The following is a 17,834-nucleotide window of genomic DNA, read 5'->3' on the forward strand; positions in this document are numbered from 1 at the left end:
AGGAAGCCAAACAAGAATTTGGAAATTTTATTTTTTTTTCTTTTTAATTGATCACAAGTTTATGGGGTATAAAGAACAGAAAGTGTTTTCTTTTGTAAATATCTAAGAAAAACATTCTAAATTACTATGTCTCAAAACATTTAAAGTTCTTTATTCATTAGTGAATATTAACAGTACAAAGTGGCCCATTGTGGTACGTCCATAAATCCATTTGATGTGTTTTGATCAAATTTATTCAAATTGCCTTTCTTTATTCCCTTTTCCCTCGTTTTCTCATCATTTTAATGATTTTATTATTAAATTTTCATTCTTGCATATGAAGTGCTTTGATCATATTCATCCCCCTTATTCCTCTCTCCTATTTGTCCTCTCCCAGACAGTTCCTCTCTCCCACACATCTGCCCTTTTACATTCATGTCCATTTTAAGTCTAGATTTAATTCTCAAATGACATAGAATGAATCAAAGCAAGACTGTAATCTATGCCTGGGAGGAAAAGTTCAGTACATGTATAAGGGAAAATCTGCCCCTGTTAACTGTTTCCCTCTTCAGATGTCAGCAGCCTCTTCAGTAGGCATGCCACAGTTCCTACCATAACTAGAGTCCTTGTATAAAGTGAACTGCATCTCTTCAGACAGGTAGAAAGGTATTTCAGCTGTATATAGTGCCAAAAAAATTGGCCATTTTTTTGTGTGTTCTTTAGCCAAAAATGAATTTTCAATTTAATGTTTTCCAAATCTAGAGTATTTTCAGAATTATGTCTGATGTTACCCATATGTAGTTGGATCCTGGAATAACTATTTGTTATGTGAGTAGAAATGACCAAGTCCAGAATTATCAATGAAAATGTCTTTGGAAGTTCAGCTCTTCATTTCCAAGTGAGGTTCAGTTGTAGCTGCTGGCATTTCAGCTTTGCTTAGCAGTCTTTATTAGGAATAGGCTGCTGTCTGCCTGCAGCCATATTTTTTTTAAGAGAATTCCAGGTGTTGGGGGGTGGGGAATGGGTTGGATCTGTAAGGCAGAAATATTTTTGCTAAGGCAGAATTTCCAACTGAGATGGAATCATTTTATTATGCAAAGGAAATGAACTCAGCATTAGTCTAATAATGCCTCAGAAAACTAAATCTGTGTGCCACTTGAGCATCAAAGATAGCTTAGCTTATGCTTCATCTTACACACTTTTATTATTTTGGCCCTTTGTCCTTAGACTTATTAATGAAACAAAGACTTTTTATTCTCAAGTCATTACATCATTATTATGATTACTAGCCATTAAACATCACCATATTCTCCCAAGCCAGTGTGTTCTGTTTTTATATATTATGATCAAATTTGAGTATCTCAGCCTAGAACTACTCTGAAATTTGCCTAATATTTTTAAAGTTTAGACCTTATTTTATTTCCTGGTTTCCTTTAAGAGATAATTCTAATAGAAAAGTAATGAAATATCCATAGGAAAATATGTGTATTTTCTTATAGAACTGTCAGTGAATCTAATCAGTGGTTAGTCTACAGATTTCTAGTATTCAGGGTATAAGTTTATAATTTTGACAGTCCCATGCTATGATTGCTAATATAAAGTTATACTGCATATGATTTACTTGGATACTAGAAATATTTAAAACCTTAGGATGTATATTCTTCAAACTACTAAGTAACTGCTGTAATAAACAATTGTATTCTGCTTGATCCAATTGAAGGCCATGGTTGGTGAGTCCTTCCTGTGTTACACTGCTTGGGTTGGATGGCTCTGCAATCCACAGCCTTGTGCCCCTTGACTTGAGCCTGTACTCTGTGCAACTTGAGTGGACATGACACGACAGAGACTTTCCTGTCATCAAATCCCACAGTATTTTCTCAGTCTTCATCTTAAAAGTATTATCACTCTCGAAGTTTTCATTTGGAGCCTCCCAACCACAGGTGTCTTCTTATCTTCTATTCTGGCTCATTTTTTCCCATTCCTCTTGCTATGCGTTTCTTACTCCCGTGATCTCTGCTATAAAATATCCTGTCAATCCATGGAACTCTTTGCTTCTCTGTGTACTCATCCTTAGATCCTTTCTCTGCTGACTCAAAATTGTCTTGTCATCCTCAACTTTTCTACTAACTCCAGACTGATAGGACCAATCCTCTGCCATTGTCTCTACTTGTATGTTTTATAGCCATCTAAGAGTATCATTCTAAAACCAAATTACTGTCTTCCAGCTTGAACTGGGGTTTTCTAGAAATTTCCACTTTAGCAAATAGAACTCCATGATTCCAATTGCTATTCCTCAAATCCTTCACTTTGTACTGTATACCTTCTTCCCTAACTATTCACTGAAATCATCTATAAACCTATTGATTGTTCTTGAAGTTTATCCATATTTTAACCATATTTCAACACTAACAACCCCAATCCAAATATCAATTATTTCTCTTCTTTATTTATACTGTACCCTCTGTCTTGATTCCTGCCCCCCCATACTTGCCACTCTGCTGCAGTGAAATCTTTTAAAACATATATGAGCAGATATCATTCCTTGTCTAGAAAGTCTGCCTTATAATCACTTTGAATTCCCTCATAGCTCTTAGAGCAAAAGCCAGACTCCTGCGAAAGTCTGTGTAGGCTCATGATGTTCCTCCAGCTCTGTCTTCCTCTGTGTTGCTTCTAGCCCCTCCACCTTAGCCTCACTGGCCTACTTCCGGCTCATGCAGGTCCAGCAAAGGTACATCTGAAGTCCACTGTGGCTGGAGAAGGTCTTCTTTTTCTGTTTGGATGTCATATTATAAGTCAGGACTTCTAGCTCATTCCCTCAGGCGGTATACTTCACTTTTTTTTCAGACTACAATGCAAATATCTGTGTTGTGTGTATGTGTGTACACTTATGTGCACTTACAGAAATCAGAATGAGATGGGGGAAAATGTCTCAATGGATTTGCAAACTGTAAGTGTTGGTGCAGTACTAATCTATAAAGAAGCACGCGCTGGTCAGGAACTGGTGGTTTATGTCTTGATCCTAGCTTCTCAGGAGGCCAAGACATGGAGGAGCAAGACTCAAAGCCAGACTAGGCAGAAAAGTTTGCAAGATTCCTATCTACAATAAACCAGCAAGATGCCATGCTGGAAGTAGTAGAATGTCAGCTTTGAGCAATAATTTCAGCAAGTGCACCAGGACTTGAATTCTTGCCCTATTACAAGCACCAAAAAAGATGCATAATCTAGCATGGTGGAGGTCTGTAATCGGGCTTTGCAGATTGAAATCTTGACACAAACACTATATTACCTTATTTCCCTTACTAACCAACTGACTATTGGGCACCAATGGCTCACACCTATAATCTGAGCTACTCAGGAGGCTGAGTCCTGAAAATAGCACTTCAAAACCAACTTGGGCAGAAAAGTTTGTGAGAGTCTTATCTCCACTCAACCACCAAAAATTTGGAAGTGAACCTGTGGCTCAAATGGTAGGGTGCTGGCCTTGAGCAAAAGAGCTCAGGGACAGTACATGGGCCCTAAATTCAAACCCTGGGACCAGAAAGAGAAAAAGATAAAACCCAAATAGTTGACTTCTCTGTGCTTCCGTTTTCTCATCTGCAAATTGTACACACCTCACAGGCTCATTTTCATCAGTGCATAAATGAGTGGGAAGCCTTTTAGAACTTAGGACAATTTCTGACACTAGTTTACTCAGTATTAGCAGTTCCTGATACAATTTATCTTACTTTTAATGATCAAAGCCAAAATGACAAAGCACTTGTTACTTTAGGTTATTTAAAAGGCATTTAAGTTCACAAGTGTTACAGGCATGTCTCCTCTGTGCAATGTTGTTTAAGGTGTAAGTAAACATGCAAAGAGCTGCTGAAGGTGGTCTGAAACAAAAGTTCATGACTTGCATACACTAACAATCTCCAAAAAGAACAAAGTCCAGAAAAGGACAAAGTAAAATGACCACATCCTTGAAAGCTAGAGGAGAGTTTCTGCTTTGTTGTTTTTTTTATAGGAGAACTAAATTAAACAGATTTTATTCAACTTTTAGGATGAAGAAAACAAATGATATAAAATAAGACTTAAGAAATGTTCTCTTGTATGACTATTTCAAACACTCTGAATGTTCTATAAAATGCTCACACAGCAAATATGAAAAGCTTCAATACACATCCTTTTGTAACTTCTGTTGCAACAAATGCAACATTAACAGCATAAATTTCTCCTGTCCCAATTTTAAAAGTTGAAATACTGAATTACATTCTAACTTTTGTTATACATATTTTTATTCACAGACTTTAATAAGATCATTGCCAATACATACATTATTTTCCTTAACTTTATTTTTACAATAAGCCAGTCTGTCATGCAGCCATCAAAAACCTTACAGAAAATTATACAGGCTTGTAGTCCAATTTAGACTCCAGCTTCTTAGAATCAGCCACTTTTCTGGCTGCTTTCATGAAGTCTTCCTGAACTACAAAATCATGATCAGCACGAATCGCAAACATCCCTGCTTCAGTACAAACATTTCTCAGGTCTGCTCCATTAAAGCCATCTGAAAGCTTCACAATTGCTTCATAATCTATTTCACCATGCTTTGTAATAGGACCTGCATGGATTTTCAATATATCTAATCTTGCTTGTTCGTTTGGTAAATCAATATGTATTTTCCTATCTAATTGTCCTGGACGCAGCAAAGCAGGATCCAGTGTATCTGGTCTGTTTGTAGCCATGATCATTTTAACTCTATGCAGAGTATCAAATCCATCCATTTGATTCAGTAACTCCATTAAAGTTCTCTGAATCTCTCTGCCAGCTGAAGTACCCTCAGAAAACCGACGACCATCAATAGCATCAATTTCATCCATAAAAATGATGCATGGCTGATGGTCTCTGGCATAATTGAACATTTCTCTAATCAAACGAGCACTTTCACCAATGTACTTGTCTACAATAGAACTAGATACAACCTTTAGGAAATTGCAGTCCAACTGGCTGGCAACAGCTCGTGCCAAGAGTGTTTTTCCCGTGCCTGGTGGTCCATATAACAAACAGCCTTTTGGAGGTATTATGCCTACACACTGGAATAATTCTGGGTTTGTAAGAGGTAATTCTATTACCTCTCTTAATTCCCGAATCTGTTCTGAGAGCCCTCCAATCTCAGAATAAGAAACATTTCCAGGATCTTCATGAGACATGTTGTAAACCAATGGATCCACCTCTCTTGGCAAATATCTCATGATAGTTAATGTAGTCATATCCAAAGCAACTCTTGTTCCTGGCTTCAGCTTACTTTTGTCAAGCTGTCGACGACAACCTACAACATATCTTGGTCCATTTGTAGCTTTAACAATGAATTTTTCTTCAGTTAACTGCTTAAGCACTTCACCTACAATCTGCCCGACACTTTGTAGGGCCTTCAGATCATTTTCAGACTTTTCATACTGCTTGGTAAGTTCTTTTAACTGTTCCCTTAACTCCTTGATACGGCCATCGATTTCCTTGTGTTCCAGCAGCTTCTTGCGGTAGTCCTGAAGCGCCTTATCTCTAGGGTCCGCCATGATGAGAAGCCGTCGCTCATCTGCTTTGTTTTAATATCTGCACATTTACTGAAACTTTTTAATTTGTGCAGAAATAGAAGCTATTTTAGTTTGGTTTTAGAAGTATGTTAAAATTAAGAATTATACATATTATGTATAATATATGTGTATATATAAAGTAAGTAAATAATATGAGTGCATGTACCTGCAGGTGTGTTCAAAGGATATGCTGTAAAAAGTTTAAACAATTATTCTCTTAAGGTTTGTTTTTTTTTGATACTATAACAAGTGCCTTTGAGGAATTAATTCCATTTTCCTCAAAGTAAGAGTATCCGAACCTTCCCTTTTCCTTTTCAGACAGCCTGAAAGGGACATGTTGGCTCAACATCCAGGACAACCGCTGTGAGGTGAACATTAACGGGGCCACCCTGAAGTCTGAGTGCTGTGCCACCCTTGGAGCTGCCTGGGGGAGTCCTTGTGAGCGCTGTGAACTGGGTGCGTGCCATACCAGCCTTCTAGGCTGCACATTGGAGAGCTGCCTTCTCCTTCAAGACTTCCTTTTTCATGTGCATGCGTTCCCTTAGTGAGCAGGCCATAGACTATCTATGTTTGACTCAACTTACCCACCTCTTCAAATGTCTGTTTGGATTTTCCTTTTTCTCTAAGAAGATCCTTGAAATAAGGAAAAGAATTCATGGGAGTCGAGCTCCTAAACAACCATCTGTACACTTCCAGGTCCTTCTTTGCCTGTGTCCCAGAAGGATATGTTTGTCTTGTCCCTGCAGTCATATTACTTACCCTTCAGATATCAACATGAGAGCAAAAAGAAATTATAGAGGAAAAAAATTCCTGTGTTGGTAAATAGCAAGTCAGGACTTAACTGAATCGAGGAGGGGGTCAGCTGGAACATTCAGCCTTCAAAGCTCCCCACCCTCAATTTGTAATTCTATTATGCTGATTCTTAGCTTAAGATAGGTTATTTTTTTCCAGCCAAGTAAAAAACAATCTGTCCTGTTGTCCTTATAGATGCAGCTTGCTCAAGAGGGTTTGCCAGGATTAAAGGTGTTACTTGTGAAGGTGAGTGTATACGTGGATAATGATGTATGTCTTTAAAGCAGAATTTTGAAGTAATATTTATTCATAAGCATTAGAGATGCTCATCATTTTCAAAAAAGTTGAAATTTTAATGAAAATACTCAGTGTAATGAAGAAATGCTTTAGCCTAGTACACTCAGAAAATGGCTTAAAAGTTTCCCTTTTTTCCTCTATGCATGTGAGTAAACTTTATAAGGGTGTCAACAGCCATCAAGGCACAGAACAGCTGTCTGAGGAGCATGTCTGAGCTATTTTATGGACAGGCAGAGCCATTTTACAGCTGGTGCCTAGTGGAGCTAGATGCCTGGTTTGGGGATATTTTTGCTTTACTCAAGCAATAATCCACATTGTAGTGCAGATTGAAAATGTTATACAGGAAAGAAGTATACCTGTTTTTTCTATTTGTAATATCTTTATCCTGGGGTTCCTCCCATTTCCCTGCAGATGTTAATGAGTGTGAGGTGTTTCCTGGTGTTTGTCCAAATGGACGCTGTGTCAATAGCAAAGGATCTTTTCACTGTGAGTGCCCTGAAGGCCTTACATTGGATGGAACGGGCCGTGTGTGCTTAGGTAAGTTTCATACATTCTTTTCTCTCATGCATGAAATGAGTCTTGAATTTTCTGTCCTTCAGGCAGTGGCTAGCCCAAAACCACTGAGTCTGTATTTGAAAAATGATTACTTTAAATTTAGTGCAGAGTACCTATAATTACGGCAGTATTACCTGAGGATATTTTTTAATGTTAATGTGTTTAAGTTCTGCTTAATGCAGAAAGTTAGTTACCACTCAAAAACTATTTTCTACACTTGAGTTTCTTCAGTCAAATCCTTTCAGCAAATTCAGTCTTTTATACACAATGAAATAAGAAAACTATGCCAATTTTGAATACAGAAGAAATATTGGAGACTAGTATTTAGAAAGTTAGCTTTCAGGGACCAGCACAGCAGTGTCCTTTAAACATAGGTGAAGTTATGGGCTAAGTTAATTCATTTTGGCTTGAAATAATTGACTGACTATGGTTCTTCCTTTCCTACCTTTAGAACTTAAATATGTATCCTAAAAAGTTAAGAAAAGTGAAAGGAGTATGTTAGAAGGGTTGGGTGAGTGTTGAAAAGGGTGACATTGATCAAGATGCACCTGTGTTTATAAACTCCTTTGTACAATTCTTAAAGATAATAAAAATATTTTCAAAAAATAAATATTACTCAAACTTGAATGTAGGATGAATGACTTGTAAGCTTGTTGAAATCAGAACACATAAGTATATTTTAAATGTTGTGTTTTCTAAATATCTAAAACCAGGAATGATTATTTACCTTATTCTTTATCAGTGTCCTATTTGACTGAACTTGAATTTCATTATGGCAAAAGGAATATCTATGAACTTCATATTAATGGAATGTACACAACAAGTAATTTATTTAAATAAACTTTCAGTAACTAGGAAACAGAAGCATTTTTATTTGAAAAATGTCTACATATGCTTGTAGTTGAAATTTAAAAGGTGGACAGAGCATGAACATTCATAGTATTCAACAATTTTGAGATTATTTAAACATATCAGTGACCTTTTCACTGTTAAGGCTAGTATAATAATTACCACACAATTTACTTACTATAATAAACATGTACTTTGATTATACACAAGAACTTTATATTTTTACTACCTTTAAGTAATTGAATAAAAGAGTTGCCATTAAACAAAGAAGTTTATGTATAAAATGTATCTTGATCAATGTCACCTCTGTTGTCATTCTCCCCATCTCTCCCAACCCCACCCCATCCCTCGGTTTTCTTGATTTTTCAGGATCTGCATTGTATTTTATGACTGCATTCTCCTCCCCTTCTCTTTATTCATTTACTCCACTCCCCTTGAGCCCACTCCATCTTTTGAGAACCCATTTACTACTGTGTATTTTTGTTGGACTGTGAGTTAACCTTTCTAAGAAATTGTTGGGGCTGTTTCTCTGCTCCGGCTCAGATGCTTATTCCTTTCTCTCTTATTACCCTCGTATCATCCTCTCCCCTAACCCTCGGCCTGCAGGTATGTCAAGGTGGGATGTAGGGGTCACTCCGGCCTGGCGTGCGCGCGACCTGCGTGGTAATGTGGCCGCTATCCTTCCCTGGGAGCTAGCGTACATAGACCACGGAGTAGGCTTCTGAGAGCGAACTAACTTTATTGAGAGAAGGTCAAGGGGAGATGATTCCTAAGGAAGGGGGTTGGCCAGGATTCCGATAGGCCATGAGCTGTCACGTGACTCCCAAGGGGCTACGTCACTCTGAGCGCGCCGAACCAGGGCGGGGCTGGTAGGCGCCAGGCTGGCTGCCAGCTAAGTCGGGGGTCTATTTGCCCAACCGGTTTCTCCGGATTCCAATGTAGAGAGGATGGAAGGGCCCCATTCCCCAGCTGGGGGAGGTGCCTCAAGCCCCTTCCATCAAGGCGAGAAAGATGGACCCCAACAAGAAATTATACCATTTGAGTTCTCACCAGAATCTACATAATCTAATGCACTTATGTATACCTGTATAAGATGCCAAATTGTTTACTTAAAATTCTAAGTTTTATGCATGAGAGAAAACCTGTATCCTTTATTTCTCTGGACCTGAGTTACTTCACCTAATGTGATTTTTTTTCAAATCCTTCCTTTTCTTTACAAATGATGCAATATCATTCTTCCTAATCCATGAGTAAAACATCACATTTTCTTGATCAGTTTGTCTATTGAGGATCAGCTGGACTGATTACATACCTTGGCTATGGTGAATAATTCTGCAGTGAACATGGCTGTGCTTGTAGCTTTACTGTAAACTAGTTTGTAATCTTTTGGATAAATGCCAAAGAATGGAATTGCTGGATCATAAGGTTAGTTCTATGTTTAGGTTTTTGAGGAACCTTTGTACTGCTTTCCAGAATGATTAAGTTTACTAGGATTCCTATTCACCTACATGTGTACCATCATCTGTTATTGTTGTGTTTTGATGATGGCATTCTAACTGGGGTGAGATGGCATCTCAGTGTTGTTTTGATTTGCATTTTCTTTATAGCCAGAGATGTCTGTTGGACATTTTTACTTCTGTGAAGACCCTATTTAGCTCATTTGCCCATTTATTAATTGGCTTGTTGATTCCTTGAGGATTAGCTTCTTAACCTGTCTACATATTCTAAATGTTAGGTCTTTGTCTGATGTATAGCTGGCAAAGGTCTTCGCCTGTTCTCTACGCTTTTTAGCTCGTTAATTTTGTCCTTTCCTATGCAGAAACTTTCTTTCATTTGCTGTGCTTCTGGATCTTTACTCAAAAAGTTTTTGTCTGTGCTGAGGAATACAAATATCTCTCCTGCCCCTTCCTGTAGTAGCTTCGTGGATTGAGGTCTTTGATCCATTTTGAATTGATACTGGTGCCAGGTAGTAGATAGGGATCCAGTTTCAGTTTTCCCATCACCATTTGTTGCAGAGACTGTTTTAATTCCAGCCTATGTTTTTTGCTCCCTTATCAACTATTGGATGGCTGTATGTGTGTGGGTTTATTTCTGTGTCTTCTGTTCCATTGGTCCTTAGGCCTGTTTATTTGTCAGTACCAAATTGTTTTCATTATTCTAATATAGTTTGGTGTTTGAAATTGTTATACCTCTAGGACTACTTTTTCTGCCTGGATTTCCTTTGCAGTTAGGCCTTCTATGGTTCCATATGAATTTTTGGGTTGTTTCCTTTATTACAGTGAGAAATGATGTTGGGATTTTGATAGGTATTGCATTGACTCAGGATTTCTTTTGGAAGTATTATCATTTTTTAATTATTAATTCTGTGACTCCAGGAACATGTGAGGTCTATTTTCTTATGCCCTCTTTAATTTCTTTCTACAAAACATTATACTTTTGTTTCTTAGAGGTCCTTCATATTCTTGGTTAGATTAGTTTCTAGGTATTTAATTTGGGGGTGGGGGAGCAAATGGAGCTCTTTTCTAATTTCTGTCCCAATTGTCTCATTGTTGATATTTGTGTACCCATTTTATACCCCACTAGTTTGCTAGCTTTTAATTAGCTTATGAGCTTCAAGTAGCATTTCTAGGGTACTTTAAATATAGGACCATGTTATCTGCAAATAGGGATAGTTTTACATCTTCCCTAATAGGATTCCCTGTATGGCTTCCTCTTGCCTTATTGCTCTTGCTAGGAATTAAGTACTATAGTGAAGAGAAGTATAGAAATTGGACATCCTTGTCTTATTACTGTTTTAGAGGAAATAGTTTTAGTTTTTCAAGATGAAGTGTAATATTGGTATAGGTTTGTCATAAACAGCCTTTATTATGTTGAGGAATGTTTCATGCATTCCTAGCTTCTCTAGTGCTTTTAACATAAAAATATGTTTGATCTTGCCAAAGGCTTTTTTTCTGCATCTATTAAGATAATCATGTGATACTTGTCTTCTGTTGTATTGTATTATATTTATTTATATACATTGAATGAATCTTATATCTCTGGGATGAGTTTGATTGTAGTACATGATTTTTAAAAATTAGTTACTGGATTTGGTCACTATTTTATTGAGAAGTTTTATATCTATGTTCATCAAAGAGATAGGCCTATAGATCTCTCTTTTTTGTTGAGTCTCTGGTTTTATGATTAGTGCAATGCTGACCTCATAGAATGTGTTGGTAGTGATCCCTCCTTTTCTATTTAATTGAAGAGCTGGAGGACTATTGGTGTTTATTCTGCTGTAAAGTCTTACAGAATTCCACTGTGAAACCACCAGGACCTAGACTTTTCTTAGATGGAAGGTCTTATATTGCCATCTCAATTTCATTTCTTGTTATGGATCTGTTTAAGTGGTTTATTCTCTCTTATCTTAGTGTAGGTATATTGATGTTCTCTTCTTGTTATGGATCTGTTTAAGTGTTTTATTCTCTCTTAGTGTAGGTATATTTATGTTCTCTAACAGTACATTCATTTTTGTCACACTTACTCATTGATTGGCATAAAGATTTGCAAAGTTTTCCCTTATAGTATTCTGAATTTTGCTCTATTTGTGGTAATGTCCCTGTTTCATCTCTAATTTTATTTATTTGGATGATTCCTTCTTTTTGTCAAGTTTTGTCAGTAATCAATTTTTTTGAACAACCAACACTTTTTTTTGTTGATTCTTTCTGTGGTTCTTTATAGGAGTCTTTGTATAGTCTTTTTTTCATTTATTTCTTGTCCAATTTTACTATTTCTTTCTATTTACTGGTTTGGGTTGGGTGTCTTCTTGGGTTTTAGGAATTTGGGGTGTATCATGAGAGTATTGAGCTTTCTTCAGTTTGTTGATTTAGGCACTTTGGATATAATATAAACTTTCTTTTTAGTACTATGTTAGTTGTGTCCCAAAGGCATGTTGTATGTTCATTCACATTGGATTCTAGAAACTTCTGGATTTCCCTTCTTATCTCTTTGATGATCATTCCATAATATGTTGCTCAGTTTCCATGAGTTTCAGCATTTTAATAGCACATTTAAATTTGGATGGAAAATATGTCTTTATGTGATACTGAGGAATCAAACCCAGGGCCTCCAGCCATGCTGTGTATGTGCAGCCTGTGGTTACCTTCCTTCACATTTTAGAGATAGTAATTTAGCAATATATAGGTGAATATTTAAAAATATATGTTAAATATATGTATTTAGCATGAAAATATAAATGTTTAATATAAAAACATATCCAATTATTTATTACAATTTTATAAGCTTAGAATATTGGGTATGTGCTAACATGAAAAAAGAAAATATGCCTATAAATTATGTGGAATAATTTAGAAACATTAAGTCCCAAGTATATAAATAAAACCATGCTCAAATTTTTAATCCTTTTAAAATTATCCTAAAATTAGTTATAATGTTTAAAATATGAAGTATCTTTTTTCAGTTATTGGGGTTTGAACTCAGGGATTTGAGATTGCTAAGCTGGTTCTCTACTACCTGAGCCATGCCTCCAGCCCCTTTTGTCTTGGTTATTTATTTACCAGGAAATAGTGGCTTACTCCTGTAATCCTATCTACTTAGGAGACTAAGATCTGAAGATTGTGGAGTAAAGCCAGCACACAATCTTTTTTTTTTTTTTTAATTGCAAAGGTGATGAGCAAGGGGGCGGGGCAGGGCAGGTTATAGTTACATGTAAGGTAATAAGTACTTTTGTTTTTAATCATTGTTACCCCATCACTCAATATCTCAAACCTAGCCCTCCTTATCCCCCTCCCCATGTCAAGTGAGTATCAATTTTGTATTGGCTCATCTTTGTCTTGTTGTTTCTGTGATTCACTTTCCCTTCCCCATATCGAATAATCTTATATATAACACAGGCACAGAAGACTAAAAGAAACAGGGAAAAAATAACTACATACAGAACATAATAAGAACCTCATTTCCATATCTGGGAGTTCATGTTGCTATGCTTCATTATATACAGTCCTATGCACTAAGAAATTGGGTTATTAAGATCCCCTGTTAAGGATATCATAGACATATTCTAGTTCTTAAAAATGAGGGAAATCATGCAACCTATTTTTCTTTGGGTCTAGCTTGCTTCACTTAATATAATTTTTTCCGATCCATTTCCTTACAAATGGGGCACTGTCATTCTTTCTAAAGGAAGCATATACCTCCATTGTGTATATATACCACATCTTCTTGATCCATTCATCTACTGAGGGGCATCTGGATTGTTTCCATATCTTACCTATGGTAAATAATGCTGCAGTGAATATGGTTGTGCTAGTAGCTTTAGTTTGGCCTTATTTGTGGTCATTAGGTAAACACTCAGGAGAGGGATTGCTGGATCATAGGGGGCTCTATGTCTAGTTTTCTTGAGTGGTTGGACAAGTTTGCACTCCCACCAACAGTATAGTAGTGCTCCCCTTTGGCCACATCCCCACCAGCACCTGTTGTTATTTGTTTTCTTGACAATGGACATTTTAACTGATGTAAGGTGGAATCTCAGTGTTGTTTTGATTTGCATTTCTTTTATGGCCAGTGATGCTGAGCATGTCTTCATGTGTCTCTTGGCCATTCATATTTCCTCTACAGAGGAGTTTCTCTTAAAGTAGCCCACTTTTAATGGGGTGGTTGTTTCTTTGTGTTCTGTTGTGGAGGAATTTAATTTCTTGAGCTATAGCTGTATTTTAGATATGAGGCCCTTGTCTGTTGTATGGATAATGAAGCTCTTCTTCCAATCTGTGAGGTTTCTATATTTTTCAGCATATACTCTTATCTCTAATAAACCACCATGCCAGAAGTGGAGCTGTGGCTCAAATGGTGGAGCATGAGCTTATGCGGCAGAAGCTCCAAGGTAATGCCTAGGTCCTGAGTTCAATACCCAGGACCAGCATACACCCAAACACATGCATACCCACACACATACATATACATATACACACACATACAGGTAAAATATTCTGAAATCAAGAGTTGTAGTATAAGGCTAGATGCTGGTGGCTCACACCTGTAATCCTAGCAGTTCAGGAGGTTGAGATCTAAGGATCAAGGTTCAAAGCTAACCCACGCCAGAAAGTCCACAAGACTCTTCTATCCAATTAAGTACAAAAAAAAAAAGCAAAACAACAAAACAAAACCTGGAGATGTAATTGTGGAGTAAGTGGTATAGCACTAGCCTTGAGTAAAAAAGTTCAGGAGCAGCACCCAAGCCCTGAGTTCAAGCCCCAGGACTGGCTCATGCATGCACACACACAAACACGCAAACACACATACACACAAAAGTAGTGATATATAGCTCTAATAGAACATCGTGTAAGTCAAGGATCTCAAGATCAAATGCTCATAGGAGCCATCCATGCAATGTAAAAAGGTGAAGTAATCAAAGATAGCATTACAATGGGGACTGCAACAATCTTCAGAGCACATGTGCCATCCAGATATTTCCAGATTCACATTTTAATTTCTGTGCAAGGATCTTACATGGTCCACTTGCTATGTTCATTCCTGATGTAAATACTAATGTGAACATTCATAGCAAAGACACAGGATTTCTCTTCCAGGATATTTGTACATAGTTCAAATACTTTTTACCCCCTATGTATCACAGAATGGCTTTTTGAGCAAATTACTTCAATAACTTCAGAAACCTTGTGACTCCAGACAGAGTTTTCAAACTACCCATACATATATAAAACGTTCAGATCTCTTGATGGCCCTCCCTTCCCTAATGTTGTTGGTGTGTGGAGACACCTGTAGGGAGACAGCCCCGAGAGCCTGTGGCTGGAAGCCTCACTGCACTTTTGTTCACCCTAGTCTAGGGTGTTACTTTTACTTAGCACCAATGTAGACATATAAAGCATAGCTGCCTTACTGAATATCTATGTTCAGTCTACTGAATCACAATAAAAATTGATGACTTAGTTTTCTGTAATGAAAATAAAACTTAACTGAGACACTTAGAGAGGTTTATAATTGTTGTTAAAGGTTGCTGCTGAAATTGATGTTGCCTTTGCCTGAAAGCCTACAAACAATATTATACAGTTAATACACGTATAACATTTATGTGATTTTATTTAATTGTGTAAATAATATACAACAGTATGTAATTAATAATTGTATTCATTTTTATGTTTACATTTGCATCAGGGATATCTTCCCTTCATGCACTAATTTGTACATTTAGAAAAGATTTAATGTTTCAAATGCTCTTACTAAAGAAATCATTTTATTTGTTCAGAAAAATCTTTCTGAACTCATTAGCTACATGTGTAAGTACACATGCAAGTATTTGACTAGATGATAACCAGTTCTGTTAACTAGTAAATGAATATGGTATGCACATACCATATCGATTTACCCTATTTTTGGCTTTTTTTAGTGATGCTCTAAGTTCTGAGCAATACAGGGTAAGTATTGAAATGTTGGTGCGTTTTGAAGCAGAATGGAAAATGTGATGTATAAACAAAAGTGTTTTTCCCTACTAGTAGGAAACATTACATACTTATATGATCCAGGACAAATTATGATTCAAAAGGTAAATTTGGTAGGGGAAATAAATCACTTTTAATGCAAAATAACATTTTTCTGTTGTAAAGCAGTTTTAACGTTGTTCCCAACTGAAAATGGATTGCAGTGCATCATCACTTTGCTGACTAGAAGACATTTTAAGCAATTAGAGAAGGGAATTGGGTCATTGAAACTATTTTAGTCTTTCGGATGTAAACAATGCAAAACACTCATTTCACATGAAGGCAAACTCATTATAGTTCTGTGTGTGTGTGTGTGTGTGTGTGTGTGTGTGTGTGTGTGTTTGTATACATGTGTGTCTGTACCTATCACTGTACCTGAGCTTGAAGTCAGGGCTTCAAGCTGTCACTCAGTTGGCATGGTTATGGCTGACACGCTCACCACTTGAATAATAACTCCAGTCCAACATTTTGATGGTTAATTTGAAGATGGAGTCATCAGGTTTTTTTGTTTGTTTGCTTTTTCTACTCTGGATGGCTTCTAACCATGACCTTGCAGGTCTCAGCTATCTGAATAGCTAGGCTACAGGTAAGATTTGGCCTTCCTTACACAACACTTGTTGTGAAGTCTTTCAGTCAGTCGTGGATTGTGTGCTTTGCCTCTCCCTGCCTGTAGTACTTCCAAGGCCCATCATCAGGCACAGCACTGCACAGACTCTCATACATGAATGTTCCATCTTATTCCCAAATTGCCATTCTCCTTTCAATGTAGATGTTCGTATGGAGCAGTGCTACCTGAAGTGGGATGAAGATGAATGCATCCATCCTGTCCCTGGAAAGTTCCGCATGGATGCCTGCTGCTGTGCCGTTGGGGCTGCCTGGGGCACCGAATGTGAAGAATGCCCCAAACCTGGCACCAAGGAGTATGAGACCCTGTGCCCTCGGGGGCCTGGCTTTGCCAACAGAGGAGATGTTCTCACTGGGCGGCCATTTTATAAAGGTATCAGTCAGCAGTACCCTGGTCCCTCTGCACTGTCTGGGCAGCACTCTACAACATACTCTGGGAACTGGATGTGCCTTAAATACACAATTAATGGCTCACCTACAATCCACAAGTAAAAATTACCTCTACAAGGTAGTACTGAAGTGATGCCATTCTAGGGGTATAGATTTGTTTTTTCCATCCTTTGAAGACTCAAGAGGCAGGGAAGTACTTAAAGCAGACAATAAGTCTATTTGAAAGTGAAAAGGAGACTGAGAAAGTAGAGAGACTCAGAAGAGAGTGTCCCTGGAAAGGAATGCAGGGAGCCCTCTTGGAGGGTGGTTATTATGGCATTGGACTCCTTCTGTACCTCCTCCCTTGTGCTTTGTGCTAATTGCATTATGGCTGGTCATGTGATACAATGGCTCTTTCCAGTGGTGGAGTGGACACCCAGGGCCTTATGGGAGAAGAGTTTGAGCAGGAGCCTGAGACACTATGGGAACAAGAAGTGCCATAATGGGCCACATGTTACCTTCAACGTGTTGTAGATATCTTTTTTTTTTTGGCCAGTCCTGGAGCTTGGACTTAGGGCCTGAGCACTGTCCCTGGCTTCTTTTTGCTCAAGGCTAGCACTCTGCCACTTGAGCCACAGCGCCACTTCTGGCAGTTTTCTGTATATGTGGCTTCATGTATACAAGGCAAGCCCTCTTGCCACTAGGCCATATACCCAGCCACGTAGGTACCATTTTTTTTATCCCTATATGCTTAATAGTTCCTCTTTCTTTCCCTCATAAGTAAAGTTAGAAACCAGGCTAATAAATAAGCTTGTTCTCATTTCCTTTGTCTGTCTCCTCTACCTCCCCTGTGCTTTCTCCTGCACACATCTGAGAAGAGGAAGCCCTGACAGACACAAAAGCAGCAAACCTCTTACTAATGTGTGGCAAGAAATAAGGGGATTAGAACTTTTGTTTAGAGTAAAGAATCTTTTGCACAGCAGAAATGTTTCACATAAAAGCAGTGTGAAAATGTCAGAATTTGATAACGCTTGGTTTTCTTTGTTTATACCAACCAGCTCCATATTCTAATTTTATTCTGCTTTTAGATATCAACGAATGCAAAGCTTTTCCTGGCATGTGCACCTATGGCAAGTGCCGGAATACAATTGGAAGTTTCAAGTGTCGTTGCAATAGTGGCTTTGCTCTGGACATGGAGGAAAGAAATTGTACAGGTGAGGTTGATCATTTGGGTTATTAGGTAGAGCAAGCTCTCTTTCCTTTGTTTAAAGATCCTTTCTTCAAAAACTCATTCTCTAGCCAGGCG

At 37.7% G+C, this 17,834-nt stretch overlaps 2 protein-coding genes across 2 annotated transcripts in view; one reads left to right on the plus strand and one right to left on the minus strand.

Moving 5' to 3' along the window:
* Fbn2 (fibrillin 2) overlaps positions 1-17,834 on the plus strand; it is a 228,437-nt gene that overhangs the window by 140,133 nt on the left and 70,470 nt on the right. Inside the window, exons 21-25 of the mRNA XM_048357068.1 lie at positions 5,868-6,005; positions 6,537-6,587; positions 7,050-7,175; positions 16,305-16,532; positions 17,617-17,742. Coding sequence (XP_048213025.1) covers positions 5,868-6,005; positions 6,537-6,587; positions 7,050-7,175; positions 16,305-16,532; positions 17,617-17,742 — 669 coding nt within the window. The remainder of the gene's footprint in view (positions 1-5,867; positions 6,006-6,536; positions 6,588-7,049; positions 7,176-16,304; positions 16,533-17,616; positions 17,743-17,834) is intronic.
* LOC125359367 (26S proteasome regulatory subunit 10B-like) lies at positions 3,989-5,543 on the minus strand. Its single transcript, XM_048357069.1, has one exon. The coding sequence runs from the start codon at positions 5,529-5,531 to the stop codon at positions 4,362-4,364; it is 1,170 nt and encodes a 389-aa protein (XP_048213026.1). The 5' UTR covers positions 5,532-5,543; the 3' UTR covers positions 3,989-4,361.

This window comes from Perognathus longimembris, chromosome 11 (genome assembly GCF_023159225.1).
Source record: "Perognathus longimembris pacificus isolate PPM17 chromosome 11, ASM2315922v1, whole genome shotgun sequence".
In the NCBI taxonomy this organism is placed as follows: Eukaryota; Metazoa; Chordata; class Mammalia; order Rodentia; family Heteromyidae; genus Perognathus; species Perognathus longimembris.

Coding starts and splice junctions, on each gene's coding strand:
- LOC125359367 (XM_048357069.1), bottom strand. CDS start 5,531: ATGGCGGACCCTAGAGATAAGGCGCTTCAGGACTACCGCAAGAAGCTG.